Source organism: Merops nubicus, unplaced genomic scaffold (assembly GCF_000691845.1).
Source record: "Merops nubicus isolate BGI_N331 unplaced genomic scaffold, ASM69184v1 scaffold32032, whole genome shotgun sequence".
Lineage (NCBI taxonomy): Eukaryota > Metazoa > Chordata > Aves > Coraciiformes > Meropidae > Merops > Merops nubicus.
In genome coordinates this window covers 293-16418 of record NW_008592105.1, presented here as the reverse complement: position 1 = coordinate 16418, position 16126 = coordinate 293, and the positions used below count along the sequence as shown (strand labels likewise).

The following is a 16126-nucleotide window of genomic DNA, read 5'->3' as shown; positions in this document are numbered from 1 at the left end:
CTCCAGGAGCTCTGGTTACAGCATTGGCATGGCTCCATGCTGTGACCTTAAGGTATGGACTGAGAAGCAGTGTACCTGTCAAGGCCTTGAAGAGCCCCAGTACTCCTCTAATCCTTTTAAGATAAGGGAGGCAAGGGCAAGATGATCTTCAGCAGCACATTTATCAATGCCTCTTATTCAATAATCTCAAAGTATCATGTAAAACACTGAAAATACTCCCAGTTTTACCCCATTGACTATAAAGATGACACAGTACAGTTGTTAAATCCTGTATTCAAGTGATTAAAACACATTTTTGCATTTCTTTCAACAGAGGCATTGTTGTGATGTGCTGTGCCAGTAGTGAACACAGCATCACTCACTAGTAGTTGAAGACAAAGCTGCCAAAGGGGCTGGTTTTAGAACTAAAATGCTTAAAATGTCTTGAAAAGCAAGGAGGGCAGAAGAGTGGCTATTATAGCAAATACTCACTTCAGAAGTTACAGCAAGGAAGCAGGAGCATAAAATTTACCTGAACATGTAACACAAAACATCTGGCATTGTATGCTCTTTGCAGTTGAGATAATGCACAAAATTAACATGAAACTCTGAATGCTTTCAGAAGATTGAAATTCATTTTGAGAAGCACCAGTTCTCAATTCTCTAGGACCAGTGATGTGACAGCATAAAACTGTAAATTCTCAGCAAGTGCATACAGACAATTAACCTCTGTTTAACAGCTGCTATCTTTCACTTTCACATCTTGTAGCCTGCAAATAATTTTGACACGCTGATCTTTACAAAGCTACAAGTAGGAGAGGGTGAGACCACTTTTTGAGCATTTTGCAATGAGGTAAACTTGTTATTTTTCAGCATTTTTAGACATACCCTAATAACTGTAGTTCAAACTGCTCATAAAATTGGACCTCCTACTTAGTTTCCAAACATTAAAAGACTGAAGAGATTTGAAAGCTAAGAGAATGCAAGAGTCAAGCCTTTAAAGAGAACAATGAAGTTATTCAAGGACAACCACCTTCAGCTTGCCATTAAGAATCCTGCATATAAAAGTTGGTTGCTATAAAGCCATCAGAGATCAAATCTTCTCTTTATACACACTTGCTAATAATTGCTGAAGAGGAGCTGCATTTACCTTCTTCTAATGTACAGTCTCTGCAGTGTCTAGAAACTACTCGTACCTTTAATCTGCTAGAGCCTACCAGGGAGAGTTTGATTCTTTGATCACAGGACAACAGGCAGACATTAACATTTGCATTTCTTCTGTTATGGCATAGTTGAGTACTGCCTCCCTTCTGTGGGCCACCTGTTTTGCTAACCTCACATTCTGCCATTTCCTCCTAGTTCTGTACATTTAACCAGCAGGAGTGCTCCTGAACCCCAGCCACACAAATACATTGAAGGCTTGCAGCTACAGAGTAGAGCCCAAACCCAAAGCCAAGAAAGGGACCTAGGTAATGTCATTTTGATACACAGCAACAATTTCTGTGCCAAGAAATAACTGGTAATGATTATTTCCATTAAACAAGGTATATGTTGGCACTACTGTGTTCTTTCTATTCTCCCCAAATACCTTCACCAATTTTTGACATTTCCTTTTTCCAATTATCGTAAAACTCAACAGTGGCAGTACCACAATTAGATTAAGGGAGCTTCTGAGTGCTTTTGTTAAGTCTTACCATCTAATATTGGTAGGGGAACAACTGGCTAAGCCAGAGACAAACCTTGCTCTTGGATCTACAACATTACCTGGATTTCCACTTCCACAACCGAAATAGCTGCTGGCTCCTAAACCTGGTAAAAGGAGGAACACTCCTGACCTTAGCTCCTGGAGATTTGGCACCCAGTATACTCACCTTGAGTAGAGGCATGGCAGCTCGGCATCGTGCAGTTTTTATGTTCTTCAGGAAATGAGATTCATCCTGAAACAAAACCACCATGAAAGTGAAGAGAGTTCAGATCCGTAGTCCAACTGCAGGCCACTGCACAAACGCCCAGTATTCTCAGCTATCTAATGCTACAAACCTATCATCCCAGAGGATAGTTCAAGCATTAAGATAATCACAGCAAATTCTAAACAAAAAGACAGCACAGAGTAGCAGACTTCCTACATTCAAACCTGCATCTGCAAGCAAATGGCACAGAAATCAAACCTTAAAGCCACGCATCCCAAATAACCACAAACAAGCAAGTAGAAGGGGCTTGGAGAGGGAAGGAGAAAGAGGAGCATTACTTCCACCACTGCAACACATTTGCCCCTATGTGTCCTTTAAATGCAGCAAACACAGGAGGCCTACCCAGTGCCACTTCTCTAAATAAGGGGTTAACGAAAACAATACGGAACAAAAAAACCTAATTAGGATCCAACTGTTCTCCTGATAGGGCTCACCAGGTGGATAATAGCCTCCTACTTGACACATCACCCCCAAACAGGCTTCATTTCTACTGCTGAAGCAAGGCAGCAACCTGGACACAAAGTAATCGGTGCCCTCCAAGGGTACATTCATCTTTCCATGTATGGATGAGCAAGCAACCATGCACACAAAGGCAACACAACCACTCAGCCTCTTGGGCACAGCCTTCTTCCCCCTGGTTAACAAATAAGCTACTTTAATGTTCTCAGACATCAAAAGAAGATTGGAAGAAAAAGCAGGGAAACTCAGCACTTAGGACTACTCCCATCTGCAAAACACATACAGTGTCCAAATTTGAACATAAAAACACACAGAAAGAATATCTGCCAGCTCAGGGCTAGTAAAAGGCCCAGGGCAGAAGAGCCCAAGCCCCTTTACTCCACGCACCAGCACACAAAAGCAACAATATGCCTTTCCACCCTGACAGAATGTCTTGCAAGAGAGTGGGCAGGGGAAAAAAATAAAACCAAAAAGAATCAATTTCCCTATGAGTAGCTTGGTCTTCAAAGAATGCCATCTATTTTCATATTCCCATCTGATGCTGAGAAACAAAAGCATTATTATGTTCCAGTTGTCATGATCTTAGGGAGAAGTGTATATGTCTGCTGAAAATTAGACTGAGAACACTTTCAGGTCTCTTGATCCAATCTGGATTTGAAACACCAGTGGTTTTCAGATTTTTGTAACTGAAACCCAGAAAAATACCTTTTATAATGGCTCTGCAAAAGGTTAAAAAAAATAGATATTGAAGTAATTTACAAATGAAATTATACAAATGATCCAAGATGGCTTAACACAGACTGTCAATGAAGCACAAGCAGAGGCAGATTTTTTTAATGCTTTATCCACATACTTGATGTTGAGAGGTTATCTAGTTTACTGGGTAACAGTAAAACTCTCCTGAAGTCAAATCCTCTTAAAAAGATGGCATTCCAAGACTATTTTATCGATACATCACATTAAAAACCTCTCTCTCCAGCAGAGTACAGGCACAACCACAATGAAACCAGAGAGGCACCATAACCAGTACAAGATAAAAACACAGCCTCAGGAATTAAAACGAAATTAAACTCTACTAGTAATCTCAGGCAGTTTCAGAGAGACCTCCTGTTGTACTCGTGAAGAGAGCTGTGATCACAGCCACAATGACAATGTAGTCTCAGTCCTAAACAAGGGCCACTTCACACTCTTCTGCTGTACAACACAAGGGTTACCCCATTTGCAGCATACAGTTAACTTCAAAATTGTAGTGCACCACTTACAATAATAACTACTTGGAAAGTGCTCTTAAGTTGCTTGTCCATCTTGCTGAGCAGGTCAAAGCTGATGATGTTGATCAAGCTTGCTGTTAGGTTGTCTTTGCCAGTCACTATGACATTGGTGCTACCTGGACGCAAGGATGGAAGCCACCTGTGAAATGCCTGGAGGGAGAGGAAAGCAGTGAATTGCATTCTGGTGCACACGTCCTCTGTCAGGATCCCAAAGCACTTCACAAACCATCCTCATGAATACTTAGAACGTGGAGCCACCCTACCCACCATTAGATATCAGCTGGGAGCACAGTAAGAGTAAGCAGCCTTCCTAAGGAAACAACTCTGGTAATGGGAAGATCCAGAACAGAACTTAGTCTATAAGGACAAATCTACCATCCACAGCTAGAAAGGCTCAAACATGCTCTATTCTTGCTTCTTCCTGAAGAAAGGTTCTGCCATAGAAACATGCATAGGCTCCTGATGTTACCTGCTATGCTCAGAGGCAGAGATTGCAATGACCACTATTGGCAGGGAAACTTAGTTTTTCCTACTCAACAGGAAACCTCAGGCTGTGAAACAAACCTCTAACCAGCAAACATCTCTCACTATAGCAGTGTTTACTCCACAGGGAGGATGAAGTACAACTCACCCAGAACAACAAAAACTCTTCCACTACCTCTCCTTCTTAAAAAGTCTAAGAAAAAAAAACAACACAACCCCCAATAAACAAAATTAAAAGATCAAGTTGACAACACACCAGCTGCTCTATGACAGCAGCTGAAATACATGTGGTGATAGTCATTCAAATCAACCTCTTGAAATGCTCCACATACCAGATCAAGATATCCTCCCCCAAGTCCATCTGTTAGCTACTAAGCACCCACCATTTCCCTTGTAATTGTGTCCCCAATGACACCAATCTCTGCAGCATTTCAGTTCTGCTGATGTTGCTCTGCAGAGAACTGGCTGGGGCTTTAGCAAACAGGATCTGGTCCCTGTGGGAACGTGTCCAAGTGGCGATGAGAAATGGCACCTTCAGCAGCTCTACCTTCTCTGCACCCCCAGTTCTCAGGGCTGTGCCTCATTCAGCAGCAGGCCACACTTCCCCTTATTGGTCCTTTTACTACTGATCTATTTGAAGAAGCCCTTTTTGTTCTCTTTTACTTCCTTTGCTAGTTTTAGGTCTAAGAGGGCTTTGGCCTTTCTTATTGCCTTCCTAAACACAGATCATTCAAAAGCAAGCGTCCAAACAAAATATCTCCCACAACAACCTTGCAGGGAGGCAGGAATAGTGGAAAGAAGAGGAAATCAGCACTCATAGGGGAAAACCAAAACCAAATCCAAACCAAACCCATCTCATATTGCTTAAATCTTTTGAAGCAGGATGTAGTTTTGTTGCAGGTGCCCAGTCCTTCAGGAAACCAGGCCCCAAGTTGTTCCCATTAGGTACCCCACAGAAGTGACAGCTTCAGGATCAAAAGCTGAACTCCCACCCTCTCCTGCTCAGGTATGACATTACTGACTTAAAACCTCTGGCTCACATTTTCTCCCACAGTGAACATTTCACTAGCCCATGGCAAACCAACAGCCTCAGTGTACAAGCCATGTCATTTATTTCAAGGCACATTTCCCAACCATATAAGCTTTCTTAGGCTTCTGATCAACATTAAAGGACTCAGAGGAGTCAGCAGCATAAAGTGGACAAGCCAAAAGATGTATTATGACAGACACAATTATGATAATGGGGCCTCTTGAATGGAGTAAAGAATCCGAGCATCTGGGCTTCTACTTCAGCCAAGGGACTGGCAAATCCTGCTATGAAGGGCTTGAATACAAAAGACAGGTGCTTGAATGCAACTATTGTCTTTGACACCGATGAGTAAAACCCCTCCTTGGAGCCAGCTGACTTGCAGGAACAAAGTTACCAGAGACAGAGGAGATAGTTTCTCTAGATCTTCCTCTTTCCAACAGATCAGCTGAGCCACAAAATCAGCCAATAGAAGAAATTAGGAATATACCACACAGTGAGTGCCAAGCTATTTCCCTCTCTCAAATTTCTCGATGAGTACAATTATTAGTTTCTTACCCTTAATATAGATAATTTTAAGATTTTGATTTGTACAGAGAGCAGCAGAGCAGAACCATCGCACACGCCCTCTACTGGCCACCCGCACATGCTCAAGCTCGCAGTACCTCTGCCCACGTGAACCTCACGGAAGAAGGAGTCACCACCAGCAAGGGCCACTCCTGCCGGTAGTAGGCAGCAATGCAGATCGCCTGGATGGTCTTGCCCAGGCCCATGTCATCCGCAAGAAGCAAACGTCCGTTCCTTAAAATGGCAAAACTGGGGAAAATAGAGAGGGGAAATAATTAAGAGTCAAGAAATGGGTTATTATCTACCCTGGCAGCCAAAATGAGCACAACTCATCACCAAGCCTATAATGTGGATCACCTGGAAGTGATATGGGCTCTTTAGTAAAGCTGGATCCACTCCCTTAACTCAAGTGAGCACCTCTCACAAATCACTCAAATCTTGGAAGCTCCTGAAAAGAGTGTGTCAGCCCAGTCCTTAAGAGACTTTGATTTCATACAAGGAATAGTCTCAAGACCTTACAATTATTTAAAGCACATTCTTTCCATTATATTACTCACACGCTGTTGCAGAATTCATCCTGGTTGAGCTAAGAAAATATTACTGACAACGACGCCACTTTAACACAAGTACAGACTTTCCTGGGTTGCATTTTGAAGTCCACAATGACCATACATGATGGGGATAGGACATGGAAAAGTCTATCACTACATAAAATTAGTAATTTTAATCCTTTCAGGGCCTGAATACCATTTCCCAACACTTTCCCATGTGCAGTTAGTATTTAAAAAATAACAACAAAAGATATGTACTTGGAGGAAAAAAGATGACCTTACAAAATTTAAAAAAAAATAATCATATGACAATTAGGCACATACTGAATCACAACAGGGAGATGAGAGATGTTTAATCTGAACAAGTTTATGAGACTAGAAAAATGCTACTTTCCTCCTGACTCACGATGAAGAATTCTAGCTAGAAACAGAGCAGATGTGTCAAAGACAAAAAAAAAAAATCAAATCTATAAAAAAACCAAACCACCCCAACAACACAAACCATACCAAACACCCAAGAGCCTTGAGTGCCAAAGGCTAACAGCCCAAGACTCCGGAGATATGTGGGGCTCTCCACAGAAGGGAACACAGCCCAGGCACCAATATAAAATACACAATTCTAGCCAAGGACTAGCTCTTAACAGCATGCAAAGAGGACATACTTCACACCTTCCCTCTGAAAGGGCATGAGGCTCGTCACAACTTTGGAGTCCACTGCCGAAAGGTCAGCCTCAGGAGTGTCTGTCAGTGATGCAGATCCCTGTATCTGAGCAGCAAAGGTCTGTATTACTGCCTTGGGCAGGGGCTCCACTTCTACTGACACAAGGCTCTGTAACACTTCCACTGCAAAGAAGAACAGTTCAGAAAAGGCACCATACCACAACGTACATCCCAGATGTCAGGGCCTCGACACCACCCACACGGTTACTTCCCACCCTGGAGCTGACGGAGAAGGCACTGCATGCACTGCATCACGCACAGGTGCTGGCCTGGCCCCTGCCCTGAAGTCTATTTCAGAGCCACATGATGAATCACAACTCCTCCCCTCCTATTTAGACTCGGTTATAAAAAACTGAAAGTCTGATGCCACTATTCAGAGATGATTGCTCCTAATACAGCTGGAGCTGGATTATTCACACTGAGGGCAGCTTAGGGCACGCTCTGCTCAGAAAAAAAAAGTATGGATCTGAACAAAAGAGCTCCTTAAGTCTAGAAGGCAGGGGTGTCTTTATCTTGACCTTGGGATTCTGCGTTAAACACCACTGAGGTCTCCACCAGCCCCGAGTGATCAGGAGGATGAGGCCTTCATCTTCTCATCACAATAAGCAAAGCACCAGGGCAATTCACCTCCTAGACAACCTTATTTGCGTCTCCTACGGTCGCCTCTCTATCCTATTCCAAAAAGATAATAGTGTTTATTTTTAATCCAACAGTACGCTTCTGTGTAAAGAAATAACAGTTTAAAACATGCCATGAGCTGGGGCCAGGAGAACACATTTAATAGTCAGTCTTTGACCACTGACTGAGAAACAAAAGACACCTCTACACTAAGAACACAAATGCATGTGCACAGACCCTTTATTGCAGGAAGCATCTTTTTTCTTTTTTTTATTTAGTGGTTGCTTCGTATATGGAGTCTGGAGGGTATAAAACAACCCTCTTAGCAAAGATAACTAAAACAAGAACTCACTATACCAGCAGTAAATGCACCTCCAGAATTCAGTTAAGTATTTTTATTTCAGTTATCTCCAGGAAGAAAGTAGCAGGATGGAGCCTCGCCATAGGAAGGGGAAAAACAATTCCAATAAATATATATATGAAAAGATTTCCATTTGTGGTTGAGCAACAACCAAACTTTTTAAACTCTCTGGCTTCATTTAGACTTCTTCAATAGAAGGAACTCTCTCCACCCGAAGTACAGCACAAACTTGTTATTACACTCACAGACTGAGCTATGTGTTAGCATAATTGCTACAATTTGCTCACTGATAATTCTGTTGCTATTGTTCTGTACATGAGCTGGGAGAGTGATTAAGATGTATCTGCCACCAGCATGATTCATCCCACAGACATTTTTTACTGAAGTGACCTTTATATAAAGATGACTGAGCAACTAGGCAAAGAGATATTAACCTCTACAAACAGTTCCCAGCTAACAGATATCTCTGCTGGAAATGGCAACCAGCCTTTGAATTTTTTTTAAAAATTATTTCGAAGTAGGTAAACAGAAAGGCACAAAACGAATGTTGTTCCTCAAAAAGGCACATACTAGAAGCCTCAAATGCCCTCACAAATTACACCCTGCAAGTAGACTTAAGGACATCTTTTTTTCTGCTTTCCTCAAATCTGTGGGATTCTGAATACTTCATATGATATATACAGCTGTCAGCCAGTATGGCCAAGGGATTGAAGGAAATTATGTGCTTGTTCAGGCTGCTTAGCATGTGCTACAGGATCAGGCCCTTTGCATGTACAAAAGGGCTTTTTGGCAAATTGAGAAAAACCATCAGGTCTCACTGGAATAAGGACCTGTCAACATCCCAGACCTGGAGTATCATAATAGTCTCCACGAAGGCACAGTCACTTGTTTTCAAGATATGGCAATCCTACAAGGCCCCACAGACAGCTTGCAGCCCTACAACCATTACTAACGTTATTAAGACATGCATCATAGCAACATGCAGATATTCAATTAGTAAACATGCTTTGGTATCCCATGGAAGCAAGACCACGTGCTGGAGAAAAAGTACCCTAAGCACCAGCAATTCAGCTCTGAAACACAGTCACACTTCCCAAGGATGTGTGCAGAGCACTTAACTTATTAACTTTATGAAGCTTATTTTTCTCAAGTTGTGTGTTGCCTGCAAAGCCATTATTACCAGCAGTAGCATATGAGGCTGAACAAAATGAGCTAGACAGCACCTAGGCTGCAGCTGTGGCTGAACTGGTTGTTACAGAAATCACCAGTAGATTTGAAAACCTATCACTCTGACCTGAAAAACAAAATTCGCTGGGTGTGAAATGAAACAGCACAACACCATGCACGCTACTTAAACACCTATCAGGCTGTTTGGCTTTCAGTTCTTTTTTTTCTAAGCAAGGGGTGGCTGTGCCAGTTTATGAATTGCTACAGACACAAAAGGGAGCAAGGCAAGCTGGCACTGAGGATGAGGGGAGCACAGCTAGAGTCCATAGGACAGAATTTCTGTAAGGACACCAAGGCTTGGCAGCCACCATGCTGACCTCTTCAAATTTGGCAAGTAGGAACAGAAAAATCCATTCTCCTGCAACTCCATTGTTCAAGTAGAGCTTCTGTAGCTTATAAGCAATAAAAATAACTTTGTGATAGTAAATACAGCCACATGCTCTAAGAAACAGCACAGGAATTCAATGCAGAATCTGACAAAACAGAACCACCCTCCCAGTGAACCCCTAAAGGACTGCCATGAGTAATACATTCAGAAGTTTTGAGGCTGGGCAAATAGTCTGTCTGAAAAAACAGGAAGACATCTGCTTCACGGTTCATTAGCAACCTATCTCCCCAAGACCAAAAAAGCTTAGCCCAAGAAATGAAGTTAGAATTCATTTGGCTCCCCAGAAAACAGGAAAACACATTTACTCACTTAGTCTGGGATAGTCCTCCAGCAGGAAATTCCACTTTCTGGTGTTCATATCTGCAATAGTTACAACAAACACTGTTATAGGTCTCTTTTTCAGAAGACTGGATGCTCTAACTGTAAGAACATGGCTACCCATCCATATTCTCCACATTTCAGAACCGCTGTAGAATAATTCTTACCTTCTCCAGCCACCAATTCTCCTCTGCTTGCTTTCACAGTAAGCAAATAGTTTGAAGAAGACTTAAAAGTATGAGCACACATCTAGAAGTGGTGCTATCAGTAGAGCAAGCCAAGGTCAGCCCCCCTAATGAACCTCTGTAACAAAGCCACCTGCCCAAGGAATTTGACAACCTTCAGTGCAAGAAAGGATGAAGAATGTGTGTGAAGGTTCCAACAAACTCTGACTTCAGCCAGTAGCACAACTACTTTCAGATGTCCCTCTGTACCCTACAGATGACACTCAGGATGGTACAAAAGAAATTCACCAACTGATCAATACTCAAAAAGGAACATGAATGCCAGGGTTGTCTGGCAGGTTTATCCCTAGTAGGGTATGTCCACAGCTTCTGGGGAAGGTAGAGGGAATTCAGAATCAGCTGAAGACACCAGGCACCGGGTGGAGCCCTGCCCAAAGCACAAGAGCTCCAGGATTTGTTCCCCAAGCTGCTACTGACCTGCTGTGAACTGTACAGGTCACCTCATCACTCCGGACCTATTTGTCATATGGCAAGCAGGAAAACCTCATATTTGCCATTGAAATCTTAATGCCAACTTAAAAAGTGCTCTGCAGTTCCACTTGCCTCTAAAACAGTAGTAAAGCTGCTGGAAAACTCAATTTGCTCTGGCAGTTGCAGCCATTATATTCCACGGTAAAGCAGGAGAAATATGAGAATGTCCAAGTGCATTTGATAGTACAGACAAGAACTTACGCATAGTCTCTGTACTGCTGGCAAATTCTCAGCACATCCCACTTCAACAGTAAACATAATCATGTTGAGTCCTGAAACATCACCTCGGCTAACATGCCCTGAAGAGGACATGTTCTGGCACAGAGTAAAATGCAGGACTCAGATACAACACTATATCAGAACTACAAGCTCTCAAATTCTTCACTACAGCACATCTTCTCATGGTCTTTCAGAGGGACATAGTCCCACAATCTCTCTCTCCTAAAGCATTCACAGCACTCCAATAGCAGCCCCCAAAACGTCAACAGAACAAAGCAGAAACAACCAGAGACTCACCAAAATTTCTGGAATTCATCTGTTTGAACACTCCAACCACTTCTGCAGAATACCCAATATCAACCTCAAACCGCAAGCGAGAGATCAACACGCACTTCCCTTTGACAAGGGCTGAGGGTTTCTTCCAGTTCTTACACATCATCAAGAGGGATTTCACATCAACCCTGCTGCCAACAAAATGAGAGGCTGATGCTAAGCCAACTTCATTTTCTCCTTCCAGCGGTGCCAGAATTACTGACGAAAGTTGATTTGCTGCTTCCACTAGGGAGAAAAGCATGAGATAGAGAGAGAAGTATTAATAAAAGAGTACATAGATAAACTGAAGATGCACAGAATGCTTTGGGAAGAGAAGGGACAAGAGGATGACAAACAAACCACGCACCTTTAAGTTTAAAGAAATGATGATTCCCTGCTTTCACTCACAGGGAAAAAGAATAGAGAGAGTAATGGCGTGGAGGAGCAGGCTGGTGGGATTTTCCACAGAGAGTACAACAGGGGCAGAGGGGACACATGACAGTATGTGAACAAAGGCCCAGCCAGCTCTGTCACTGCATTAGGCTCCCTCTGTCAGCAATCCCAAAACCTGGCTTGCTAGGCAAGGGCAAGCAATCTGCAGAACCACACTCAGCATTAAACTCCACATGGCCATGCTGCGTTTCCATTTACAAAGTTGCAGGGACAGGCCCATGGTGATCAATAGTGTGTGCCTGAAAAGATGGCAAGGTACTTCTGCAGACAGCAAAGCAGAAAGATCTAAAAATACCTGCCTCCTGCCTCATCCCAATGTCTGATATGCAATCTCACCTACGAAGAATGCTGTATACTCACAATACTGTAGAAAGGAATCTAGTCCAAACCCCTAAATCTCCTCTGTTACAATTTAAGCCCATCACCCTTTATTCTACTGTGTCTGTACAGTCAGGACTTATACTGAGCCATCTGCACTCCTACCTTACTGATCACCAGCACCACCTCTGTCACGATGCCAGGGCGTGGGGAGAGAAGGGACACAGCATTTTACAGCTGTGAGCCTGGCACCACAGCTATCCAAACTAATAAATGTTACACTTTCCCCAATGTCTCTCTGCCAATTTATACCCATGTGTTGTCTTTATTATTATAGCTAAACCACGATGGTAAAGAAAGAACCATTTTTTCTTGTATGTTTACAGTACCAAAGCAGTTATCTGTCCCCCAAGACTGCGACTCATAGATGCTACAGTAACACCAAGATTCATTAATATCTCCAGAGCCCATTAGACTCAAGAGTAGTGAACCAAAAAGCTCATTCTGCCCCCACATATTGGTAGAGAGAGGCAATCTCCCCTATCCAGTAGCTGTTTAGAGTAAATCCATGTGAATCCAAGCCCTCTGAGCTGCACATCATGACCCACTCAGCTTTTTAAACAGTCCAACTTATTGATGTGCAACAAAACCATACAAAACTTAAGTTCAGTGGTTAAGATCTGAAAAGAGAAGAAAAGGGAAAAAAATTCAGACTTTCTTCCTAAGCAGTTAATAAATAAACCATTTGGATTTTATCCAACTTTAAAGTGACTTCCAGAATAAATCCAAGCATGTGAGATTTACACTCCAAAGAAAAAGAGCATCAAGTGAAAGTAATTTTTGAAGTAGAGCTCTTTCTCCTCCCAATGCATTAAACAAATGAGTTTAGATGCTACTGTTTTAGTACTGCATAGTTAGAGCTCATCTCTACAACTAATACTGCTAGAAACTGGAAAAAAAAAAAAAATGTATTTTACTCTCTTATTTCAGTATCTGTTTCCAGGCTTGACTGCACGTTGAACTTATAGTACAAGGCAAGAAACGTAATATGGGACAAGATTATTCAGAACAACACAATGAACAGCTGAAAGTTTAAAATAATTATTTTTACACTTACAAGACTTCAGGCTAAGGCCCTTTTAATTCAGTTTCCTTTTATCAGGATATTTTTTGCCCTGATACCATTGCCCAATGTTGATCACATTATCTTCACTTATCAACAGGAACTTTCCACAGACAATACATATATTGGGTAACTTTAAGGAAAAAACCTGATTTCAAAATACTATCCTCTTCATTTGCAAGCTCCTTGGTGCAGAGACTCTGCTCTCATCTGTACTTGATACACTTCAAGCAAACCAGCAGCATTTAAATTATAAATGTGTGGCAACCCACATGGGAAACTAACACACCAGCACTCAACTGTAGGTTTTTTAAAGTGCTCAACACAGGCCTAATTCTGTTCCCACTGAAATCAATAGTGATTTATCACTCTCTTCAATACAATGTGCTTTTGAAAAGCTTACCTGAAGTGTTTGCCTCTATCATCTCTCAATCTTTCCAGAATAAAATAACAGGAGAGAAAAAAAGATAAAATCATCCTTGTTATGCCAAAAAAAGGAAAATCCATTTTCAGTCTCACTCAAAGCCCCAGAGAATTACCCTTTTCCAACAACAAAAAAAAATTGAACTGTTTAAAAAGAAAACACATGAATGGACATAAAAATTAAGCATGAGCCAGTAGGACACAGTTATACAGATTCATATGAAATACCTGCACAGCAGGTGTCTTGCCTATGACTAGGCTTGTCGGTTGCTGAAAAATTCAGCAACAGCAGAAAAAAATTAAACCTACACTTGGCACTTTGATTATGTGAAAAATTAAGTTACTTCTAATTAACTAATTCAGAAAAAAATGTTATGAGCTAGATGCCCGAAAGATGCATATTGTGTTTGAGAAGTACTACTATTATTTCTCCAGTCAATAACAAAGCTAAAAAAACAAAACAATAAAAATTATGGAAGGTAGGAGAAAGGGGTCAAGATTTGGATGCTTTTTTATCATTCAACAACCCATTTACTTACTGAAATGACTGTAATCTTCCAGGCTGAAATTCCATTTTTTCAAAGTGGGATCTAAAATAGGGCAGAATATGAATCATTTGGGGTAGAAAAAAAGTGGTGTTGAGAAATGTTCATGCAAGGTAGGAGAGAATCCAATCTACCCAAACTTTTTGACTTGCATCTGAAAACAAGTTTGCCCAAGTTTACAGCTCCATGACACCAAAAAAAGCCATAGGGCACATCAATACTACAACAAGAATGGAGCAGCCATCCACAGGGAGCAGCAACACATGGAGTGGAAACAAATGTATGATATAACAAAGACAGGGAGGAAAGATCAGAAGCAAGACAAATGGCAGAGACTCCACTGCTCTCAATAACCCAGCTAACAAGATCAGCTCATCAACTCTGAACTACACCTGAAGCGAACCATTTCCCATACGAATTTATGAATAACTTCCCTTCCTTCTCTCCCAAAAGACTCTGACCAGCTGCTGTCACTAAACTTCTCAAAGCATTGTTCATAAAGCAGGACTTGTGCCTCCTTGGCTAAACCCAAGTTCAAGCTATTTGTGCTCAGAATTTCTTTCCAATTTAATCTGTCTTTACTTTCCCAATCCCCCATTAATATCACATATCCCACCCCAGTGACAGCTGCAATGCTGAGAGCATATAGCAACTACAGTTTCAACAGCTATAGAAATTTTGATCCAACAGATGTAACAGCAATCAATCAATTCTTACCATAGCTTTTGCTTGGTATCTTCTTAAACACAGCAATGAGTTCAGCATTATACCCTATTTCAACCTGGAACCGGTCTTCCCCATACTTCACACATTTTCCTTTTGTAATGCTGTTTGCCTTCTTGCAAGGGGCAGCTTCAAAGGTAGAGCCTGAACCAACAGAGCTACTCAGCTTCTGCACCCCAGCACTGGCCTGAGATGCACCACCTCCCCCTTCTCTTTCTGTTGGTCTGCTTGCATTTATCAGCACTTCTGAACCACGCGGGGTGGTGCTGCTTGGTGGTGAAACATATTTTATGGCAGATTTATTCTGATTTTGTAAATCTTTACTACCATCAGGGTGCCTGTTATCAGTTAATCTAGGACAAGATGGTTCTGTAGGGTCTTTGAAAGCTGGGTAGCATTTGGGCTGCTGGAATGTACCAAGATTAATTAAAGCTTGTTGTCCATATTCCTGACCATCAGTGGCCAAGTAATGTTCATGGGAATACCGTGGAGAATCTGGGATGGTTGTAGGGAACTGCTTAACGCCACTTGTTTGTTCCGAGACCTCTGAACAATTCTTTTGCTGCTCTCTATGTGAACCAGCCACCTGTTGGTTTGCAGTGTAACGATTATAATCGTTCTGAAGATAGCTCTTCTGCTCCACAGGACTGTTTGGGTTCTGTTGGTGCAGGCTAAGGAACCTGACATGACTGTTTTCTTCCTTCAAGTTTCCCCGACTGGAACTCTGTTCTTCCACCTGAGGTCCAGCAATGCCCACCTGCCCACCTCTTTGGGCTGCTAGCCTCTCTGCTCTCCTAGCCAAAGCCTTCTGGCGGTTCTCTTCAATTCTTCTCTTTTGTTCCTCTGTAAGGCCTGATGACATCTTCAACAATTCAAACAATAAATCTGAATCAAAACTGCATTGGGAATTGATCACAGAGGCACTTGCTTCTTTACAGGAATGAAGGCCAGTCTAAAAAAAAAAAAAAAAAAAAACAAAAACAAACAAACCAAAACACAACAGCAAAAATAGGAAATTTCAACTCTGTTCGCTCCAAAAATGCTTACTGCATTAATTAGTATCACCAGTGACTACTACTGAAATTGATCCTACATAAAAATCCTGTAGTACAGCAAAGGTGTCAGACCAATACTGATCCATTAGCAGCAAGCAGACACTGACGGCTACTGCTGGAGCTTTGCATGCCAGTCCCACACAGATAAACACATGGAAAGCAGAGAAAACTCCTATTCCTGTACGGTTCTGAGCACTCTGCTCTGCAACCCCCAGCAGAACTGACAAAATAGCCAAGCACAGGGTCACCACGCACTGCAGAGCCTGCCCTGCAAAGGTGAACGCAGTCAAAGCGATACAC

General features: G+C 42.0%; 1 protein-coding gene across 1 annotated transcript in view; it reads right to left on the bottom strand.

The window, feature by feature from the left end:
* Positions 1-15633, bottom strand: part of SMARCAL1 (SWI/SNF related, matrix associated, actin dependent regulator of chromatin, subfamily a-like 1) — a 35591-nt gene extending 19958 nt beyond the window's left edge. Inside the window, exons 1-8 of the mRNA XM_008935060.1 lie at positions 14766-15633; positions 14043-14093; positions 11172-11432; positions 9931-9981; positions 6970-7150; positions 5855-6005; positions 3671-3829; positions 1851-1916 (exon numbers count right to left, since the gene is read on the bottom strand). Coding sequence (XP_008933308.1) covers positions 1851-1916; positions 3671-3829; positions 5855-6005; positions 6970-7150; positions 9931-9981; positions 11172-11432; positions 14043-14093; positions 14766-15633 — 1788 coding nt within the window. The remainder of the gene's footprint in view (positions 1-1850; positions 1917-3670; positions 3830-5854; positions 6006-6969; positions 7151-9930; positions 9982-11171; positions 11433-14042; positions 14094-14765) is intronic.
* Positions 15634-16126: the final 493 nt, after the last annotated feature.